Raw genomic sequence first — 23,278 nt, forward strand, 5'->3', positions numbered from 1 at the left:
CTGCTATGTCGTCAACATAGCACTCGATCTTCTTACGTAGATGTTCGTGGAAGATGGCGTTCAATGCGGGTTGATAAGTTGCGCCTGCGTTTTTCAGGCCGAAGGGCATCACTGTGTAGCAATACACCCCTAATAGGGTTCTGAATGCAGTATGCTTTTCATCTTCGGGATACATCTTGATTTGATTGTATCCGAAGAACCTATCCATGAAAGACATCCTTTCTTATCCGCAAGTATTATCGATCATGACATCAGTGATGGGAAGAGGAAACTCGTCTTTTGGACAAGCTGCGTTAAGGTTGCGAAAATTGATACATATTCGGACCTTACCGTTCTTTTTGGGGACTGGAACAATGTTGGCTACCCAGTCCGGGTGTTGCTCTTTCCTAACAAAACCTGATTCTATAAGCTTTTTAACTTCAGACTCAATTGCTTCCATGATCTCTGGACAAAACCGGCGTTGTTGTTGTTTAACGGGTTTTGCATCCGGATCAATGTTGAGACGATGCGTGGCCACTTTCGGGTCAAGACCAGGCATATCTTTGTAATTCCAAGCGAAGACATCTATATATTCTCGGATGAGAGATATAAGGTCCTCTTTCTCAGATGATGATAAGCTTTCGCTTATGAAAATTGGTTTAGGGTCAGATTCATCCCCCATGTTGACCTGGATTACGTTATCTTTAGTAGGCAGTTCGCGTTGTTCGAAATGCATATCCCACAAAATGTTAAGCCGTTTGATCCATGGGTCATTGGTTGATTCAATCAATTCTTCGTCACCCCCTACGTCTGCATCTGGATGACTAGTTGAAACCATGTTCACGGTCAAACTTTTGAAGAAAGGTCCGACACTAATATCGGATTCCCACGATGATGTTTCAGATGAATGGTCCTGACGCAAGTAATTACCGATTTCATTTTCTGAGACAGAGGGAGTTGTAACATAACCCAAGCCTCTTCCGGTTTTTTGATAATAATCCGTGGGTTTTCCTTCAGGGGTTAGAGACATTCGAATTGGTGTTCGCCTTCCTTTCCCAAAGTTTAAACCCTGTTTTTTTTAAAGTTATATCCCATTCGTTTCATTAAATGTATAGAATTGGGTTCGTGGTAATGGAATTGGGGAACTCCGTCATCTTCCTCTGAACTTCCTCGTTTGAGTTGTTCGGGTTTAACTTTACCAAAACAGATCGGCTTCTGCCCTTTCCTTTTGGATGGGACTTTGAAGAAAGCCTTTTATGCATTCTCTACCTCCTCATCTAAAGCGAAGGATGATTTAATCGGCAATGTGAGGGATACCTCTGCACACAATGTGTGCCATGGGTTGGTACCTGCATTAGGATTATTCTCTATTTGTTCATTCTTAGAGGATACATTAGACAAGTACGCCAAAATAAAATCTTCATTAATACACCACTCACCCTCACTCGGTACATTATTATTGCTCTCATCTTAACCCATTACATTTAAGTTCAATTCCCACGGACAATCTTCTTCAGGATCCGGTTCAATGTCGGCTTCGTTGCCGCTGCCCACATCTTCTTTCTCCTGGGATTCCAGGTAGAAGACGGAGTCGGTGTGAAAGTTTTCCACTCCTCGAAAAGGGTACTTTTCCGCAATTAAGGTTCGAACTTCTCCCTCATCATTGGCATACTTCATGACCTGATGTAGGGTAGATGGGACAATGCAGTTTGCATGTATCCATGGCCGTCCTAGCAAAAGATTATAGGACGTGTCCGCATCTATGATATAACAGGTCACCTCAGACTTAAGATCTCCGATCTGACATCTGAGTTTGATCTTTCCCAGGGGCCGAGTGCTATTGGCGTTAAAGCCGAAGATAGTGGTCTGGGTGGTCTTCAACCGGTGCATAGGAATCCCTAATACCTGCATAACCCTGTAGGGCATGATGCTGAGTGCTGAGCCCGGGTCAACTTGGACACGACTGATTTCGGAGGATCCGATATACCCTGTGTAGTATAGCGGTCTGTCGTGCTTGTGCGCAACCTGTATATCTTCAGGATGCTTTGCCTAAGCAAAAAGAGAACTTCAAGTTTGAAATGAAAATGGCTATGCTATGGATGAAGGAAGGGCATGACCGATAACTTTGGGATTTGTCTAATCAGATTGGCGAATCTAGTCTTTGTAATAGTGTTAACCAAGTAGGTAGAGATTCAGATGTGGACGAACACCTCGATGTAGATAACCCTCTTATTGACCAGAACACTGGGGGTGGACCTACTAAAGATAACGACGCTTGGGGTTGTCTCATCGATGATGACAATGTAGAGGGTGACCGTGATGTTCCTCCTCAAAATCGACCAAGGAAGCATACAAGCGAGGATGAGAAGATGAAGGACCTAAAAAGTAAAATCAATTCCTTGATGTCCATTTAGGAGGTGAAGAAGACCAGCATTACGTGTCTCTATCCATATCCGCCAAAGTTCAACCTGGTCAACTTTACGTCGTTCGACGGGAAGGGTTCCCCCACTCAACACTTGATTTATTTCAAGTCTTACTTAGGAGTGATCTCTGGCAATAAGCCTTTGATGGTCAGGTCATTCGTTAGCACCATTAGCGGGCCTGCCTTCGATTGGTACCACCGTTTCAAACCTGAAAGCATCAACATCTGGAACGATATGGAAAGCTCATTCCTCAACAATTTCTTTGATGATGACACCAAGGTATTAATCAGGATGCTCTTTGAGGAGAAATAAGTAGACAAAGAGACGGCCGACGACTACGTCAAGCACTTCCAAAATAAGATGATGAATTGTCGAGATCCGGTCACAGAGGACTTTATCCTCCAAACCTATCACAACAACCTCTCTTTGGACGTGTTGGAAGTTATGGAAGTAGCACCGTCGAAGACTTAGAAAGAGTTGAAGGTGCGCGGAGAGCAGGCCGAACGCTTTCTCAGAAGGAAGAAAACCGAGATAAGCTAACCGACGGCTAAGCCTCCGAACTCAAACTTCGCCTCCCGTGGTAAGGGGAAGGTACCTACAGCATCTATTGATGTTAGTCAGACATCACAGCAGTAACCCCGGAAACAACGAAAGACTTCAGATTCAAGACTCCAAAAAAAGTACTCCTTCAAGGACGAAGACATTCCGGCCATTTTTAAATCCCTCCTTGAAAACAATAAGATCAAGCTACCACCTATCATAAATCAGGAGGAAACTGATAATACTTCGAATTCAAAGTACTGTGTGTATTAAAGGAGGATCCTTCATCCCACAAAGGTTTACTTCGCTCTCAAAAATAGCATCCAAGCCTTGGTTGAAGCTGGCATCCTAACGCTAAGATAAACCGAATGAAGACTCCGAAGAGTATACGAGTATAAACTGCTTCTCAATCCTCCGATGAGTATAAGAGGTTAAACTTCTTCTCCGTGATCCTCCAATGAGTATAAGAGGTTAAAATTCTTCTCTTTGATTCTCCAACAGGTACATGAGGTTGAACTGCTCCTTGCATACTCTAATAGTATATGAGTCTAAACTATTTCCTACCTTTAACTGAAAGTTCCTGGAGAATTTTATACATAATATTGTTAAGGATAACCGGATCATGCAACTGAGTATAATGTTAGACCCAGTTTCGCAAAGAAAGATGGGGGTGGATAATTCATGTAACGGGAAGTTCCTGGAAGAATGCTATATGGTGTGTTCTTGTCACTACAAAAAAGTGATGAATAAGAAACTCCCACTTGCACTCTGAACGCTTCCAAGAGTGAAATGCATCCTATTGCCAGGATCAATTTCACTAACTTCTAAGCATTCTTTTGCTAAGATGAGATTTGATCACTTCGTTGGATCAATCTTCCCTCACAAAAACTCAGACTAGTGTTTGATAATTCACAATCTTCCACCACAAAATCCCTCACTGATCAAATTAATTGACGGTTGGTCCACTAAAATTCTTTCTAGTTTAATCCACTCAAACTCCCGTTGTGTCTGTGCACTCAACACTCTCATTGTTAGATTCCAGATATAATGCTTAGAATTTTAGTCTGCTAATCTTTAAAAATTGTCAAACCCACTCCCACTGTTTACTTGGTCAAGCCTTCCTATAGTTAGGGCCAAAACCAAAGTCCCCTCTCGATTCCTTCCATTAACGAGAGATATATTTTAAAATGGAACGATCAAACCTATAAAAGTTAGGATTGTCTCAAACCTCCACTTCGGTCAAACCTATAAAAGTTAGGGCTAAAGTCAGAATTTTATTTTTAAATCAGGTAACCAATTCTATAAAAGTTAGGGTTATCTGAATCTATTCGATTCTTGAAGTGGGGATCTCATTCTTAGTTTTACCTTTCTGGATTCTCGAAGTTGAGTTCCCACTTTGAGTTTCCTTTGTAGTTGGAGATAGAATATAAAATTCTTCCTCTCTAGCATCGGGTTTGTCTTTAATAATACCAAAATCCACGCCTTACATGCGTGGGGAATTTTATCTTGACTCCTAAATAGAGATAAGCCTATGTCTAACACGCGTTGCTGGTTTATTCTTTCATTGAATGAAAAAGTCACCAGAATCCGAGTCTGGAAAATTTAATCTCAAAGCCTAAGTAGGGATAAGTTAGCGCCTACACGCGTTACCGGTTAGTCTTTAACCTTAAAAAAGGACAAAATCCCACATATTCGATATCGTGGTAGGTTGTTATTAATAACACCATAATCCGTGTCTTATACGCGCAGGAAATTTTATCTTGAATCCTAAGAAGGGATAAGTCAATGCCTAATACGTGTTACTAGTTTAGTCTTTCGTTGAGTGAAAAAGACATTAGAATCCAAGTATGGAGAATTTTATCCCGAATTCTAAGAAGGGATAAGTCAGCGCCTAACACGCATTATCGGGTAGTCAATATCGTATTTAGTATCATAGCACTAAGAGAGTTAACTCTCTTAGCATAACGTTACATGCAGAACAGACTTAAACAATCTGCATGCAAGCTCGTTCAAACGGTAATCGGTAAAGACACGTCAAATCCGTTGATGACTGAGGATTTGCTAAAAATTCTAAGTCTATGTCTAACACATGTTACTGGGTAGTCTATTCTCGAAAGAAAGACGAAGCCTATGTATTCAATATCGTAGCACTAAAAGAGTTAACTCTTTAAGCAAAACATTACATACGGAACGGACTTCAAAAATCTGCATGCTAGCCCGACTCAAACAGTAGTCGATAAAGGCTCATCAAACATGTTGATGGCTGAGGGTTTGTTAAAAATCCTATAAATGTAAGAGTCATTGACATACCAGCTTCATTAGTTGGTCTTGTGACTTGAGCATCCAACAACTTTAGAATAAGATCCATACTTGTAAATAAATTAGCTTTAATAGTTGGTCCTGCAGCTCGATATTTAGGACCGTCATGCTCTAATATCTTAAAAACTTAAATTGTGTAGACTCCAGCAAACGTATGAGTATAAACTGTGTTAACGCCGGTCAACACGTTATAGTAAAGGTCGATGTCGGTCAACACATTGATAATTTTACCAAAATAAGGCTAAGGAACATTTTTAGGTCAATGGATAATTTTTCCGGAGAGTTCAATCACATTCAGATACAAACTCTCGACAAAGATGATCAGTTCAAAGTTAACTCAATGACACGAGCTAAGTTTAGAAACTTATACATGAACTTCAGTTCAAGATTTCGACAAATGGCTAGATGATAAACGCAGCACCGGAAGAATTTTATTTAATTGACAAAATACTGAGTAGACCGAAAGCTGAAGAAGTCAAGAATTGAAGCCATTCACAGGCCCTTCTACCCGATCTCCTCGACAAAATACTAAAGAGATTGAAAACAGATTCTATCTTATCCAAAACATTCCAGACTCATCTATAAAAGAATGAATCTAAAATACTCTGAAAGGGGTATCTGTAGGCATCTAAAAATGCCTATACGTGTCAGAATACAGCTCGAGATGAAGAGAAACGATGAACATGATTATCTAAGTCGGAGAGGATTATCCGAACCAAAGAGGATCATACAAGACCGTAAAGAAGCTAATGAGCGTATGAAACGAGTCAGCGAAGCGTACAAGTCAATCAAACAACAAGTTACATAAAACGGCAAAAAAATATAAGTCCAGAAGGCCAAAAAATGGCTAAGTCCCAAACCGACCCGCACAAGTGTGGGACACTAGTTGGTGACCCGCACAGCTACGGGACACCAACTGGTGACCCGCACAGCTACGGGATACCAACTAGTGACCCGTACAGCTATGGGACACCAACTAGTGACCCTCACAGCTGCGGGACACCAACTGGTGACATGCACCCACACGAGACACGACGAGCTGTCCCGCACGCCGATATCTAAAAAACACATTTTTACGGGTTTTCTCGGGATTTCTTCATTCCAGAGCATCCCAACTAACTTAATATCATATCTAAGAGTGGTTAGGCTATTGTCAACTGAAGATATGGTCAAATCATTCATTTTTATCTAAATACCCTGCATCCGAAGCCCTATAAATACGAGCTTAGGGCCTTCTTGCAGGGGGTGGATTTTAATCAAGAGGGAGAGGTATTGTAAAATTGTAGAGCCAAGGACCGGGAATTTCAGAGGAGGCGAATAGATCTTGGTGATTTCTAGTGCGTAAACAGTGGATTTCGAAGGATCTGAGGCCCCGTTCTAGCATTCCTTGAGATTAGGCTTGGACTTGGTCTCGAGAAGAGTTGTGATCTCGCTTGGTCGAGATCATTTACTTTAGTGATTATTTCCTTTATGAAGTAAGATCTTTGATCAATCTTCTGTCAACCGGATGCGATTCGTATGCGGTCCACGAATAAATCCCGGCACAGACAAAGACCCTACGTAAACAGAGGCTAATAAATAGTTTATGTGTATTGTTTGAAGGAGATTATAATTTTTTTTATTGTATAAAGATTTTATAAAAAGACCAATCTTTTTAAACTTGTTATAACGATAAAAGTTATAACGAGTTATACAATGAAGAAAATAATTTCTAACCCAAACAGGGGGTGAATAGTGTTCCTTTTAAAAAATTATGCAAAGTAGATTATAGATTGCAAGAAAAATAGCACAATCACAGAAAATCACAATCACAAATAAGAGTTTTTATATTGGTTACACCTCCCTGGTGTACCTCCAATCCCCAAGAAAATCCCGTTTGAGAGTTGTACTATGGTTTTAAAAAAATTACAAAATCAAAAATCAAACTTGACCAATTTGCAAGCTCTTGCAAATTGTACACAATCTCTTCACCAAGAGATCAACACCTCTCACACCCGAGAGAAAACTTTCCTTAAATCAACAACTCAATTTCTTCACCAAGAGATCAACACCTCTCACACCCGAGAGAAAACTTTCCTTGAATCAACAACTCGATTCCTATAAGCCTTGAAAGTATAGTGATGTATAACAGTGGCTAAGGAATATTTTTTAATCTCTGGAAGTTGCCTAAATAAGTTGTATAATGGATGAAGATCAAAGGCTAACTCAGAGAACACTTGTTTCAATACTTAGGCACAAATCTGAATCTTTTTGCTCTTGAGAATTTACAAAAATTTAAAGCTTGGATAGGAATTATTGTCATTTACTGAAGTTATAACCTATTTATATCCCTTAAAAAGATAAGTTTTTAAACCAAAGAAACAGATATAAACGGCTATGAACAGTCATAATTTTAAAATCTGAAATGACAGAAAACTGTCTCTGTAGTCGACTATAATATATTATAATCGACTACACTAAGTTAAAAATAGACTTTGTATAGTCAAAATAATTATTGTAGTCGACTATATTGTTTAGTAATCAACTACATTGTAATTGACAGAAAGCTAAAATCTAACTGACTTATTGTAGTCGATTATAATATTTTGTAGTCGACTACACTGTAATTGACAGAAACTTGAAATCTGTTTAACTCTATAATAGTCGACTATTTTATTTTGTAGCCGACTACAATGTAAAATAACAAAAACTTATCAGTGGGCATGTAGTCGATTATAAGTTCTTATTGGTCGAATACTAAAGGTCAAAAATGATATAAATGAAGTATTTTAAGACTCATTTTATCTAATCTATAAACTCTAATGGTTAACATAGGGAATTTCTATTGTTAACCAACACACTAAACATGTGTTAGTGTGTTCTATACACTATGTGTGTGCATGTGAGTAAGTGATCAAGGCTTGTACATAAAATCTAAGTAAAGAAAGAAAAAAATACATTGTATATGTTAAAACCTTCATCTGCTTTACTTCTTGATGCCTTGAGCTTATTGTTTGGGGAGAAAGTCGATTTGTTCATTGCTATGTTTATTACAACTTCAAACGTTACAATAAAAATAAAAGTTAGTCTTTTTATAAGACCTTTACACAATGAAAATAAAAAAAGTACAACTCCCGTCAAACAGCATAACGGATTTTTATCGCCCGCTACTTGCGTGGGATCTTGGCCTGTGACGAAGATGTTGATATCCATGGACCACCAAACGACCTGATCAGATATGAAGCTTTATTGATTCGTGAAGGAATCACGAAACTAAAGCAATTATCTCAGGAACAGCGAGATAATCACTCTTCTCGAGATTACCGTAACGGGGCAATCTCAAGGCAAAGGACCAGGAAGTGTAGATCTAACGAGCTCTTTTTATTTATACCGATGAACTCGATCCGATCTCATTCCCTCTTCTGAAATTTGTGCTCCTTCAATCTTCAGTTCGGTAGGGCTTCGTCAACGCTCGATAATTCCAAATCTGAAAAAATAAAGGCCCCGGGGCTGTATTTATAGGCTTCAAGAGCCCTGTTTTCAGATAAGGATGACCGATTCACTCTTATCTTTAGTTATAACCACTTAATCACGTTCTTTGATGATATCTTATCAGTTGGAATAAATGCAAATGGTTAACGGTTGAAAAATAGCTTAAATCTGCCAAAAACAACATTTTTGAGCTGTGGACACCCGTGGGTGTCTCGGCCAAGGTTTGGCCTAAACTTGGTTTCACACATTCCGTCCGTTTCCATCGTATCTTCATCGTCCAAACTCGGAATTATGTGATTCAAGATGCGTCAGAAAGCAAACAAGGAGATCTATAAGCTCTCATAGTTGAATCACATATCAAGTAGATAGGACATGAGGGATGCTTCGTCTTTCATAAGTGATGCGGAGTTCCCGGTACATTCGTGTTTCCGTTATTCCGAAGTTCCGTTACTTTGCATGGTTCGTCGACTCACTTCATACGCTTGACGTCATCAAATAAGCTTCTATGACTCGGATATCGATGTTCATCATCTTCTCTCTATCTCGAGCCACATGCAGGGACCTATAGGCAATTTTTGACGCCTAGAGATACCTCCTCCAAAGTGTTTCTATCTTGTTACTTTTATAGAGAAGCCTGAAATACTTTGGATGTGATCGGTCCAACCTTCGGTCAGTGTAAGAGGACCTGTAGTTAACTTTGACTCTTGACTCCTTCGATTTTTAGTCTATTAAATATTTTTAACGAATAGCTAAAATTCTTTCGGCGCTGTGTTTATCGCCTGGCCGTTGCGAAGTCTCGAATCAAAAACTGGTGAATTGATTTTGGCTTATGTCATCGAGTTGACTATCTCTGAACAGCAATGACTTTAGGGTTTCGGATCACCCGACATTGACTTTTTATCATAACGCGTTGACTGGCGTTGATCTAGGGTTACGTGTTGACCGGTGTTGACCTTAAGTTTCCGATCGCCCGGTGTTGACTTTTCATCGCATCGTGTTGACTAGCGTTGATCTAGGGTTACGCATTGACCAGCGTTGACCTTAGGGTTTCAGATCGCCCGTCATTGATTTTTCATCACAACACGTTGACTAGCATTGACCTAGGATTACACGCTGACTGGCGTTGACCTTAGGGTTTTGAATCGCCCGATGTTAACTTTTCATCGTAACGCGTTGACTGGCGTTGACCTAAGGTTACACGTTGACCGGCATTGACCTTGGGGTTTTGGATCGGTCGACGTTGACTATTCATCACAACGTATTGACTGGTGTTTACCTAGGGTTACGCGTGTATCGACGTTAACCTTAGGGTTTCGAATCGATCGTCGTTGACACAGTTTATACTCATACGTTTGCTGGAGTATACACAGTTTAAGCTCCTAAGGTATTGGAGCATGACGGTCCCAAATGTCAAGGTTGCAGGACCTGTTATTAAAGCTGATTCATCTGCATGTATGGATCTTATCTTGAAATTATCAGATTCTTAAGTCACGAGACCAACTAATGGAGCTGGTGCGTCAATGACTCTCACATTTATAGGATTTTTGGTAAACCCTCAGCCATCAACGGGTTTGATGAGCCTTTACCGACTACCGTTTGAGTCGGGCCAGCATACAGATTGTTTAAGTCTGTTCTGCATGTAACATTGTGCTAAAAGAATTAACTCTTTTAATGCTACGATATTAAATACGTAGACTTCATCTTTCTTACGCGAATAGACTACTCAGTGCCGTGTGATAGACATAGACTTAGGATTTTTGACCAATCCTCAGCCATCAATAGATTTGACATACCTTTACTGATTACCGTTTGAGTCGGGCTAGTATGTGAATAATTAAAACCCGTTTAACATGTGACGTTATGCTAAGAGAGCTAATTCTCTTAGACTTTGTGCTATGATTTTGAATACATAGACTTTGTCTTTATCACGGGAATAGACTACCCGGCAACGCGTGTTAGGCGTTGATTCATTCTTACTTAGGATTCAGGATAAAGATCCTCATACTTGTATTATGGTATCTTCTTCAATCGGTGAAAGACTAAATCGGTAACACGTGTTAGGCGTAGGCTTATCTCTATTTAGGAGTTGGGATAATGTTCCCTACGCGTGTAAGGTGTGGATTTTAGCGTTATTAATAACGGCCTGCCACAATGTTGAATATGTGAGCTTTTGTCTTTTTTACGGTCAAAGACTAACCGACAACACGTGTTAGGCGCTGACTTATCCCTACTTAGGCTTCGGGATAAAAGTTCTCAGACTTGAATTCTGATGTCTTCTTCAATTGGTGAAAGACTAAACCGACAACATGTGTTAGGCGTTGACTTATCCCTTCTTAGGATTCGGGATAAAATTCCCCGTACGTATAAGGCACGGATTATGGTATTATTAATAATAACCTGCCAAAATATTGAATATGTGAGCTTTTGTTCTTTTTACGGTCAAAGACTGACTGACAATGTGTGTTAGGCGCTGACTTATTCCTACTTAGGTTTCGGGATAAAATTCTCCAGACTTGGATTCTGGTGTCTTTTTTAATCGGTGAAAGATTAAACCGGCAACGCGTGTTAGGCGTTGACTTATCCCTACTTAGACTTCAGGATAAAATTGCCCATGCGTGTGAGGCACAGATTTTAGAGTTATAATGTTGAAATATTGTGTCTTCTCTTAGGGCAAAGACGAGCCCAATACGGGAGAGGAAGAATTTTATATTCTATCTCCTAAAGCTGAAGATGAAGAATTTTATATTCTATCTCCAGTTGCCAAAGAAAACTTAAAGTAGGATCTCCACTTTTAGAATCCGGGAAGGTGAAACTAAGAGTGGGATCTCCACTCCGAGAATCAAAAAAATTTGGATAATCCTAACTGTCGGAAGGTTTGATTACCAAACTAAAGGTGAGTTTCTCATTTATCGAGAGTGAATTACGGTTTTGGCTCTAACTGTAGGAATGTTTAACCAAATTGGAGGTTTAAGACGACCCTAACTATAGGAAGGTTTGATCGCTTGATTTGAAAGTGGGCCTCTCGTTCATGGAAGGAATCGAGAGGAGATTTTGGTTGTGGTCCTAACTGTAGGAAGGTTTGACCAAGTGGGAGGTTTGAGACAACCCTAACTATAGGAAGGTTTTGTAGCTCGATCTGAAAGTAGACCCCTCGTTCAAGGAAGGAATCGAGAGGAGATTTTGGTTGTGATCCTAACTATAAGAAGGTTTGACCAAATGAACAGCGAGAGTGGGAGCATAAATTACAGTGGGAGCGTTGATTCGTACGAATCACTTAAAGGGAGTTCCTGGTGTTAAGTGACAAATACTTAATACTGAGCGGTTTAACAATTATCAATGATCAGGAGATTAAAATTCTGAGAACTATGCCCAGACTCTAACAATAGGAGTGTTGAGTGCACAGACACAGTGTGAGTTTGAATGGATTAAACCAGAAAGAATTTTAGTGGACCCACTGTCAATTAATTTGATCAGTGAGGGACTTTGTGGTGGAGAACTATGAATCGTCAACACCAGTGAGAGTTTTTTTTATGAGGGAAGATTGATCCAACGATGTGATCAACTCTCATCTCAACAAAAGAGTGCTTGGAAGCTGGTGAAATTGCTCCCAGCATTTAGAGTCCAAGTGGGAGTTTCTTATTCATCCCATTTTTGTAGCGACCAGGTTATCCCTAAGAGCACCACATATAGCATTCTTTCGAAAACTTCCTGTTACATCCACCCCCAGCTTTTTTTGTGAAACTGGGTCTAACATTGTACTTAACTGGATGATTGGGTACTTAACTGGATGATTGGGTTATCCTTAAGAATATCACATACGATATTCTTCTAGGAACTTCCCATTAAAATTAGAAAATAGTTTAGACTCGTATATCTGTTGGAGTATTGAGAAGCAGTTTATACTCGTATACACTTTGGAGTGTCAAAAGGAGAAGTTTATACAGTTATACTTGTCGGAGTCTTCATTCGGCTTAATTTAGCGTTATGACACCAGCTTCAACCAGGGTTTGGATGATATTCTTGAGAGCGAAGCAAGCCTTGGTGGGATGAATGATCCTCCTGTAGTAGACACAGTACTTTGGATCCGCAGTATTGTCAGCTTCCTCCTGATTTACAATAGATGGTAGCTTGATCTTGTTGTTCTCAAGGAGGGATTCGAAAATAGCTGGAACCACTTCGTCCTTGAATGAGTACTCTTTTTGGAGTCTCGGACTTAAAGTCTTTTGTTGTATCTGGGATTGCTATTGTAACGTCTGATTAGCATCAACAGTAGCTCCAGGGGCCTTCCCCTTACCAAGGGAGGCAAAGTTTGAGTTTGGAGGATTAGCCGTCGGTTGTCTCCTCTCGACATTCTTCCTTCTGAGGAAGCGTTTGGCCCACTCTATGTGCATCTTCAACTCTTTCCAGGTATTGGAGGATGCTACTCCCATAACTTCCAACACATCTAAAAAGAGACTGTTGTGACAGGTTTGGAGGATGAAGTTCTCTGTGATCGGATCTTGGTAGTTCATCGCCTTATTTCGGAAGCGCTTGATGAAGTCGTCGACTATCTCGTCGTCTTCTTGTTTCTCATCAAAGAGTGTCCTGATTAACACCTTGACGTAATCATCAAGGAAGTGAGCGAGGAATAGGCTCTCTAGGTCGTCCCAGATATTGATGCTTCCAGGCTTGAGATGGCGGTACCAATCAAAGGTGGGCCCATATAGGATGCCAACGAATGACTGAACCATCAATGCTTTATTGCCGGAGATTATGCCCAAGTGGGACTTGAAATAGATCAGGTGCTGAGTGGGCGAACCCTTCCCATCAAACGACGTGAAGTTGACAGGTTGAACTTCACCGGATACGGGATCGAATCCAACTTTCTTTGGTAAGGACACGGAATACCAATCTTTTGTATCTCTTGCGTAGACATCAGAGCGTTAATTTTTCTCTCGAGGTCCTTTATTTTCCCATCCTCGCTTGTATCGTGCTTTGGACGATTTCTGAGAGAAATAACGAGACCACCCCTAGTGTTGTCATCATTGGTGGGACTACCCCCGGTGTCGTTATTCTCAGTGGGGCCACCCTCAGCGTTCTAGTCAACAGGAGGGTTATCAGCATCAAGATGTTCGTCCACGTATGAATCGCTACCTGCTTGGTTAGCAATCTTACGATGGCTGGATTCACCAAGTTGATTGGACAGAGCCCGAATCTGTTGGTCATGCTCTTCCCTCATCTGCTGCATAGCAATTTTCATTTCAATTTTGAATGCTTCCTTCTGCTTGACTAGAGCATCCCTAACCATTTTGACTACTTTCTCTATGTTAATCATAAACACCTCGCGGGATTGTCCTGGACTGGATACCGTTTTGTCAGAAGTAACTGTAGAGTTGGCATCTTATGCTTCATCATCCGAGGCTAATCCCCTATGCATTCTCTGATAATCCCTACGTTTAGTAGTCCCTGTGCGTAGCCGAGTTAGATGATGCGATACGAGCGGGTCTGAACTAGAAGATCGAGTTGACTTTCCTCTATCAGCCATGTTAATTATGACTTTTGAAAGTTCGTCATCTTGAACGGCTGATCGTTTCTTACGGAAATATCTTGGTTTAGTATTCGAGGCTTCAGGGGAAAGCTTTTGGAATACCGAGACCCTCTGTGGAGTGGTCTTGTGGCAGCTACACGCTAATAGTACTACCCTGATAATTTTAGTACACGGACAGTGAGAGTCCGCTTCTCGGGTACTTCTCTTTCGATATATGTTTGTACCCCCAGCCCGATAGTATAACTCATTGGTATAATTGCTAGAGAAGCCTATTATGCGCTAGCACAACTTCCTAGGTATAACGTTATCATCGTCAGATGAATACGTTTCCTTCTGGGAATATAATGCTTTGTTAGTATTTCCAAGAGTCATACGTTTGGAGTTACGCTTTTGTGAGCGTGGGACCTCAAGGGGATCTTGGACTTCGACTCGCAGTCCAATGGTCGGTTAATGGAATTTTTCCTTTATGAGAAGGCTCTGACTTGTTGCAATGGTGAGTGCAACTCCCAGCTCGATGAGTTGCTTGGGGTTCATTCATCATGCCCAAGTGTTCTTTGACTGGAGCTTTGCCTTGATCCTCGTGCAAGGGACCTAAGCATTCCACTATTACTTTCCTACCTATGGATATGTCCATACTATCGCGGAACTTCACTAGAGGTACGGGATCAGAAGGAGCGAGATCTGAACTTAACGAAAGCTGAGAGCCAGCTTTGGATCTGGAATCGAGTGAGTGACACGACTGGTGTCTCTTGTCGGGTAGAAGCGCTGACTTGGCATTCGGCACCCAAACTTGCTTAGATTTTGGTGGCCTTTTGAACACCTCTTCTTTTTGTAATTTTTTTGCTTTATGCATAAGGATCCGGGCGTGTGCAAGAAGTGCGCGATGCTTCTGAATGCGCTCTTCAAGAGTGGAATGGTTCCGTTTGACACGAACTCATTCGTTAGTAGGTGGTTGGGAGGAGGTTCTCGAAGCTTGTTGTGGCGATGGTTTAGCCATTTGGCATCTCCTGGACTTCAGATCCGCTTGGTAGCGTAGCCCATCCACTTGCGCCAAAACCTTAGCGAATTGGCGGGCAAGACATTGACGACGCTTTTGACGAGCCCTCTTCGACAAATTTGGCACGCCTTCAACAATTAACTCCTTAATGGAGACGGTATTCGGATCTGTGGCTTTGGCTTCATCAAATGTCATTGGGTCATCGCGAGGTACAACTACAACAGCGGCGGTGGAGAGATCATCTTCTTGGGTATTCAGATCTGAAGACCAATGGATCTTCTGGGAGGAGGAGGCCTTCCTACACTTGCGAAGAGAGGTGAATCTGGAGGAGGAAGAGGAGACATACTCCTTGAACTTTTGCTAGTCGAATTCATATTCGACCTCTTCGTTCACCGGGATCTTGATCGTTGGCTGCGGAACGACATTCTCGGCAACGAGGCTGTTGGCTCCCACTGTGGTCGTCATCTTGTTTGGGGAGAAAGTTAATTTGTTCATTGTTGTGTTCATTACAACTTCAAACGTTATAATGAAAACAAAAGTTAGTCTTTTTATAAGGCCTTTACACAATGAAAACAAAAAAAAGTATAACTCTCGTCAAACAGCGTAACAGATGTCTATCGTTCGCTACTTGCGTGGGATCCTAGCTTGTGACGGGGACGTTAATATCCGTGGACCACCAAACAACCAGATCAGATCCGTAGCTTCGTTGATTCGTGAAGGAATCATGAAACCAAAGCAATTATCTCGGCAATAGCGAGATAATTACTCTTCTCGAGATTACCGTAACAGGGCAATCTCAAGGCAAAAGACCAGGAAGTGTATATATGACGAGCTCCTCTTCTTTATTCTGATGAACTCGATCTGATCTCCTTCTCTCTTCTGAAATTCATGCTCCTTCAGTATTTAGTTTGGCAGGGCTTCGCCAACGCTCGAGAATTCCATATCTGAAAAAATAAAGGCCCTAGGGTTGTATTTATAGGCTTCAGGATCCCTGTTTTTAGATAAGAACGACCGATTTACTCTTATTTTCAGTTGTAACCACTTAACCATGTTCTTGGATGATATCTTATCAGTTTGAATAAATCCAGACGGTTAACGATCGAAAAACAGCTTAAATCTGTCAAAAATAGTATTTTTAGGCTGTGGACACAGGTGGGTGTCTCGGCCATGCTTTGGTCGAGGCACCATTTGGTGTCTCGGCCAAGGTTTGGCCGAGACACCACTTGGTGTCTCGACCAAACTTTGGCCTCAACTTGGTTTCATGCATTCTGTCCGTTTCCACCGTATCTTCATTGTCCAAACTTGGATTTACGTGTTTTAATATACATCAAAAAGCTAACGAGGAGATCTATAAGCTCCCATAGTTGAATCACATGTGAAGTAGACAGGACACGAGAGGTGCTTCGTCTTTTGTAAGTGACACGGAGTTGCCGATCCATTCATGTTTTTGTTATTCCGAAGTTCCGTTGCTTCGCATGGTTCATCGACTAACTTCATACGCTTGTCATCGTCAAATAAGCTATTATGACTCAGATAGTGATGTTCATCATCTTCTCTCTGTCTCGAGCCACGTACGGAGACCTATAGGTAATTTTTGACGCCCGCACTCATCTTGCACTTGTTCACATATCTTGAGATAATTTGGAGTTGATAACTGCAATGATATGTTTGTGCATAATAATACACATAGTGATACACATAATGAATAAATTGTTATCATCAAAACTATATCTTGAGGATATGATATCTAACACTATCTATTTGGCAAAGAACCAGGTTTATCATGCACGCACGAAGCACATTGATATCAGATTCTACTTTGTTTGAGATGTCTGATGGAGATATCATATTGGAGAAGATTCACACAAAGGACAATCATCTGGATATGTTAACCAAAGTTGTCTCGGATGTGAAATTTGGTCATTGTTTGCAGCTATTAAACATTCTTCGATGTTGAGGGCCTTTGAAGGCCATTGGTGAACTACGTGAGGCTTGATTCCTTAGGCAATAGGACATGTAGGCAGTCTTTTTTGATTCAGCCGGTTGGATAAGTTGATATTAATGGGGGGAGATTGTTTGAGCTCTCGTTTTGGGTTCCCGGCCTGTTGTGGATTGAGTCCGTTATCATAGATTTATTCATTTCGTACTGGACGCAACAAGTAGGACGTTTGGCTTATTTTGGTGTCGGCTCAATTTTGGGTGAAACTTCACTGAGGTGGAGATTTGTAAAAGTTCAGGAAAATAAGGCAGAAAATAGTTTGGATGACTGCCGGTCGACCGCTACGATCGATCAGAAACGTGCACAATCAGCAAGAGCTTTCTGGAGTTAGGACCACCAGGGACCCTGTAATGTTTTTTGGGTTTCTATCGTTGGTTGCGGTCGACCGCGAGTCGGGTCCGAGCCTGGGTTATGTTTTCTGACCCGTTTCGTTTTGTGTTGATATATAACCTTAAAACATGATTATTATGGTTAAGTAAGAGATGACTTTGATCAGCTTTTGAGAGAGTTTGGTGCATTCTTTGTGGGAGAACTTGTGAGAGATTTTGAGAGCTTTGTTTGAGGGTTTTTGGTGAGATTGTAAACCCTATTTGTAATTCTCTTTATCTCTAATAGTAAAAGTTCCCCCCTCATTGCCCTATGGACGTAGGCAACTTGTCGAACCACGTAAAATTCATTTGTCTTGCTATGATTTGTGTTTGTTCTATTGGTTGTGATCTATCTTGCTTATCATGCACTTTTGGTTGTCGAGTTCCGCTGCGCACAACAATATTTGCTGCTAAAAAAAAGTTTAAACATGTAACTCATCAATTGCAACTTCCGTCGCCTCCGCCCTACGCGCCAAGTATTTGTCTACGGTAGAGTGGACGCTGATGTTGTGATTCCTGTAGAAAAGATTGCTCAGCTTAAGACTACACTGTACAATGTGTATAGAAGAGAGCTCCAAGATCCAACCTTGCCTTGCCCCTCTAAGAAAATGCGAGGGGTCCCGATCAAAGAAAGAGGGGGAGTCAGAGAGAATCTAAATGAGAGTAGTCCGCTGAGGCTGTTGATGAATTTCTTGATTTGGGTGATGCGGAGACTTTTATTATATGAAATTGGCTAAACAAGGAGTGACGAATGTGACGGAAAGGGATAGGGAGGCTGTTAATGCAATGAAGCAAGCTAAACTTGCAAAAGTTCGAGAGCACAATGAAGCAGCGCAATGAGAATCTGCAATTGCTTTGACTCCAGGCCAAGAAACCTACATTGACATATGTTGAAAAAGAAAGTTACTACAAAGGGTAGATTAGGAAAGAGGCTTTTGAATACTCGTGCAATGGATTCTTCCAGCATGCAAGTTACACAAGGCGAGGATTCAAAGTATAGAGAAGCTTTTCGGAGCCAAGGTAGCGGAATTTATTTTCTTATTTATTGAAATATATGTTCTTTCAGGTATATATTGAAGTCAAATATTTTACGTCTTTTTATTAATTTCCCTCTCAAGCTAGCTTGTAGGTATTGTGTAGAAAAGCTAATATTTTGTTGTTTTTTGATTCAGGAGGAAAATATTTGTCTTCGTTCTTCTGCCTCTAAGTAAACTAACATTACATCTTTCATTTCTGAACTCGTAAAAAACTAACAAAAAGTGATATCAACACTGGATCACGGTGATGGAAATTTGTATAAATTCATGAATGGTGTGCTAATACCAATATCCTACTATATCACAATATGAAATATGTCTTTGGAATGTTTGAGTGCAAAAGTGATATTTACAGCCCATATGATCATTCAACCTAATGTTGTTTCATTGGACCTCGGGATACTGTTGAAATCTTCTGGGTCAGCTTTATTATAGGGAATGAAAACGAATATGATTTAACTAGAGTTAATTGTTGTAATCTGTGTGATTCAATTTGTGGCTCTATATGCTACTAGATTTTGGGATCAACAAAATTATTGTCAGTTCGATCAAGCACCTATTTTCAAGTGTGATATTAAATTCTGATCAGTAACAGTGGTAAGTAATGAATTTTTCTCGTTTTCTGTTATTTGAAAACCCATTGGATCCTTAGCGAAATGCCGATGAGCATGTTGAATATCAATTAGCATTTTGCAGGGAGTTCTTTCAAGAGAAAAAGCAATTCCATTACTTGAAGTACATCCTTTGGATGCTTACTCGGCATATTTGATGCTTTGTGCTTTCATTCTTGCAGGGTCCGATTTTTTTCATTGGGCATTTCAAATTTAGTCTCGATTCAATGGTTAGATCGGAGCGTATTTCCCCCCTGAATGGATTTCATTTGAATGCTAGTATGAGCTAGTGCTCAATTCTCTAAGCATATAACTTCTTTCAATAGTTATATATTCAGTTACTTTCATTTCAATATATTAAAAACTGAATACATGTTTACTTGAGATTATCTAAGTCGCATGGGTGAAATCTTTTCAAATTTAAGTGATTACTAAAACACGTTCATTTGACATAAGAGAATATTTTTTCTTCTCTAGTAATATAGAAAAAACGATGGCTTGTGGGAAAGGCATCTAACCTTCCTCAGCAAGGAAATTTCGATATACTCCTAGGAATTCATGAGAATGTTTGACTTAAGGCTAAGGATAAATTCAACAATAGAATGCTACCATAAACCAAATATTTATTTTATTTTGTAGAAAGAAAATTATTATACATCCTTCATCCGAGTGTATCCTCCAGGACCACCATAACGAAATTTGTAACCATCTGGATAACCTGAGTCATAATTTCCATCAATACCGTAATAGTCAGGTCTAGTAGATTTTAGTCTGACTCTGTTAGATTTTGGACTGTAAAGCTGATTTCTTTTATTTACTAACTTAATGTTCAGAAAATAGCATGTCTTATTTGGACCTTCGTAAGGCATATGACCACTTCCCATGGGGGGACTAGGTTCATTGTAGGGAGAGTAAGCTGCACCACCATAATCAACCTCATTAGGTTTCTCTAAATTATTGAAAAGCTCCTTTGGCCAATATCCCACTAGAGATCTTTCTTCCCCATAGGTTAACCACCAATTTCCTTCTTCTGGATCCTATAATGAGAAGGACAAAAAATAAGAGTTATTCCCCCCACTCCACACACACATAAAAACCAATTATTATAGAGGTGTAGCTATTCACCATCCCTATTCTATTTTACCAACATAAAGATCATTTCTGTGATCAAGTTATTTCTCATCTGTTTTTAAACTCATCTAGTAATCATGTGAGAATTTTCTTACAAAAAAATTAATGTGGCTCAACACTTGATTTCCACGACCTTGAAAAACGTAAAAAAGTAATGCAATCACATGGTCAGGGTAATAAATAGAAGAAGGGTAAGTAGTGACACCTACAAATATTTATCACCCTAGTTATTATATTCTATTAATACATAGATTCCCTACTCCACATGATCATGTAATTCCTTTTGTTGGTTGTTTAATGAACATGGGAATCTCATAAACCTCATCACCCATTTCACTTGAGTTGAAGACTACAAAAAAAAACCACCTTGATGGATGTGTATACGAATAAAATGTAATATAAAGGATATATAATTAATACCTTATAGATCTTATTCTATTAAAAAACAAAATTTAGATATCAAACTTCTTTTTCACACTTAAACTTATAGACATATCGCTTCCAATATGCTAATCAATTGTACACAAAAGACTAAGAGCTTGTTTGGCAAACTCAATAAACTTGTTTTAGTGAGTACATTATAGGTGTGCTTGGCCATAGTTTGGCAAAGTAAAAAAAGTGTAGTAAACTAGTTCTTTTGAGTCCAATTTTGCTCAATATATAACTAGACTACAAACTAGCATAGACAACCTTGGTGCAAAAGAGAACTAGGTGAGAATGAACCAAATATGTTATAGTCTAAAAATTGACCAAACTAAGTTATAAATTAGAACTAGTTCTACAAAGTCTAATTTAGACTAACTTAGGCCAAGTGGAGTTAGTTCAAAAGTGAATTAGGTTATTTTCAAAGTTTCCAAATAGAGCCTAAGATAAAGATAAACTATCAGATAAACCTATAAAGTGTCCCCTATTTCAATAAGGCTTAAAAACTAACACCGGTAATAATAATAAAACTTAAAAACTGACATAGTAAACCAATAATGCCTATTCCCATTGTTGGATTTTAATTTGAGTGGTAAAATTAATGATTAATGATATTTGCAGCAAAAAGAAAAAAATATTGACACATTCTCTCTCCACCATCTTCTTCATCATTGTCCCCTTCCCTCTCCCACTTTCTTTCCTCTTTCCTCCTCCCCAAGATCCTCATCCTCGCCTCCTTCTCTCCCTCCTGCTCCAATCTTATGCCTCTTCTCACCTTCTCTCTCCTTTCTCATCTCACTCTCCTCCTCCTCTACCATCTTCTCTCTCTTTTCTTTCCTCAAACATTTACCAAAAGTGGAGGAGGAAGGGGAGGAGAGAAGGACGAAGGAAAGTGAAGTGGGTGAGGAGAGAGGTTGAGAAGATAGGTAATGTAAGTCGGGTGTGGGGGAGAGAGAATTGTGGTTTTTTGCAAATATTTAAATTTGAAGGGAAAATTTGTAAGTGTGGAAGATTTGAGGGGTATATATGAAAAATTCTTAATTTTTACGTTCAAATTAAAAATTTAATGATGGAAATAGGCCTTGTAATTAAGTGTGCCAATTTAGGACTTATTGTTGTCAGCGTTAGTTTTTAGGTCTTATGAGTCACTTTATAGGTTAATTGAGCTTCAATGAAGTTTGTTGGTTGAGATGAATTTCCCAAAGCCAAGTTAATTCGCTATTGTTTTACCTTGAAGATACATATGTCAATGGATTTTTGAATCCCACCATAGGTAGAAAGCTGGGTTATTTCCATTCCAGGACTAAAGTCACGAGATATTACCATAAATCCTTGACAATAGAGATTGTAGCAACCTGTGTCATAGCCATCAGCCTGTACAGATATTTAATCAATTTTTGTTAATCCCCAGCTAGTAACAAACTATAATATTTTTGAAACCAAGAAAACAAAATTTTATTTAGCTATTAAGTTCAATGTCAGACATAATTCATAGATCATACCGTCCAAAATGTAGATAGATGGGTTAAATAGTCACCATATAAACTCGGATCTACCTAGATTATTAACAAAAAAAGTAGAAAACAAATTTAGTGGAAATTCAAGTGAGTTTTATTTAAACAAACTGCGAATATTCTAATTTGAGTAAGTTAAATAATATAGTTAATTGCTTACGTGCCATCCTGCTTGTACAGCGTTTACTTCATCTAATGGTCCAGCAACACCTCCAAGAATCCATATTTGGCTTATGGTGCTTTGCTCAACTTTGATATTTGTAAAACCATAAACAATAAGTTTTGCACTTGCTCCGTAATATTCACCAATTGTAGTTTTCATAACTGCATACTATTTAACAACAAATTTATTACAAAACAAGATGAAACAACTTAGAAACAAAGATTTGTCATATTAATGCAAGTTGTGGAAAACTTCATCAATTTTTTTACGGCATGATGTTCTTAGGTAAGTAGTTTTCATCAATAGTTTTGCTTGTTCAAGTGTAGACTATTTGAATATTTTTGTTTCCCTAAGTAAAGATGTTTTGTCCAAACTAAGATTCTTAATTATCGATAGTCTCCTCATAAATAAATGTTTATTATTTCATTTAAGTTTTGTAATACTTAGACTTTTTTCTGATGCCGAAAGTATTTCCTTAAATCTCCTTTATTAAATACAGAGGCTTGATAACCATCATTATTCTTGAGGAAAAAATATAAAGATTAACATTTCACTTTAATATACATAGTGACATAAAAATAGAAAAATAACTCTATCAATAAAAATTGTGCTCCTCATTAAAATCAAGCTTCATGAAACACTATATCTGTTGACCATATTTTAAAGGTTGACAGGTACAACAAAATAATATAATAAATAAAATGAAAGTTGATATTCTAAGCTAACTTAAATCATCTTAATATCAAATTACTAAATAGAAAAGAAGACTACCTCCC

The 23,278-nt window shown here is 39.3% G+C and overlaps 1 protein-coding gene across 1 annotated transcript in view; it reads right to left on the bottom strand.

Moving 5' to 3' along the window:
* The window catches only part of LOC109821447, a 3,716-nt gene continuing 359 nt past the window's right edge, over nt 19,922–23,278 (bottom strand). The window contains exons 2-5 of the mRNA XM_020387633.1: nt 22,500–22,670; nt 22,328–22,381; nt 22,056–22,199; nt 19,922–20,308 (exon numbers count right to left, since the gene is read on the bottom strand). Of these exons, the coding sequence (XP_020243222.1) occupies nt 19,922–20,308; nt 22,056–22,199; nt 22,328–22,381; nt 22,500–22,670 (756 nt within the window). The remainder of the gene's footprint in view (nt 20,309–22,055; nt 22,200–22,327; nt 22,382–22,499; nt 22,671–23,278) is intronic.

Source organism: Asparagus officinalis, chromosome 8 (genome assembly GCF_001876935.1).
Source record: "Asparagus officinalis chromosome 8, Aspof.V1, whole genome shotgun sequence".
Classification (NCBI taxonomy): domain Eukaryota; kingdom Viridiplantae; phylum Streptophyta; class Magnoliopsida; order Asparagales; family Asparagaceae; genus Asparagus; species Asparagus officinalis.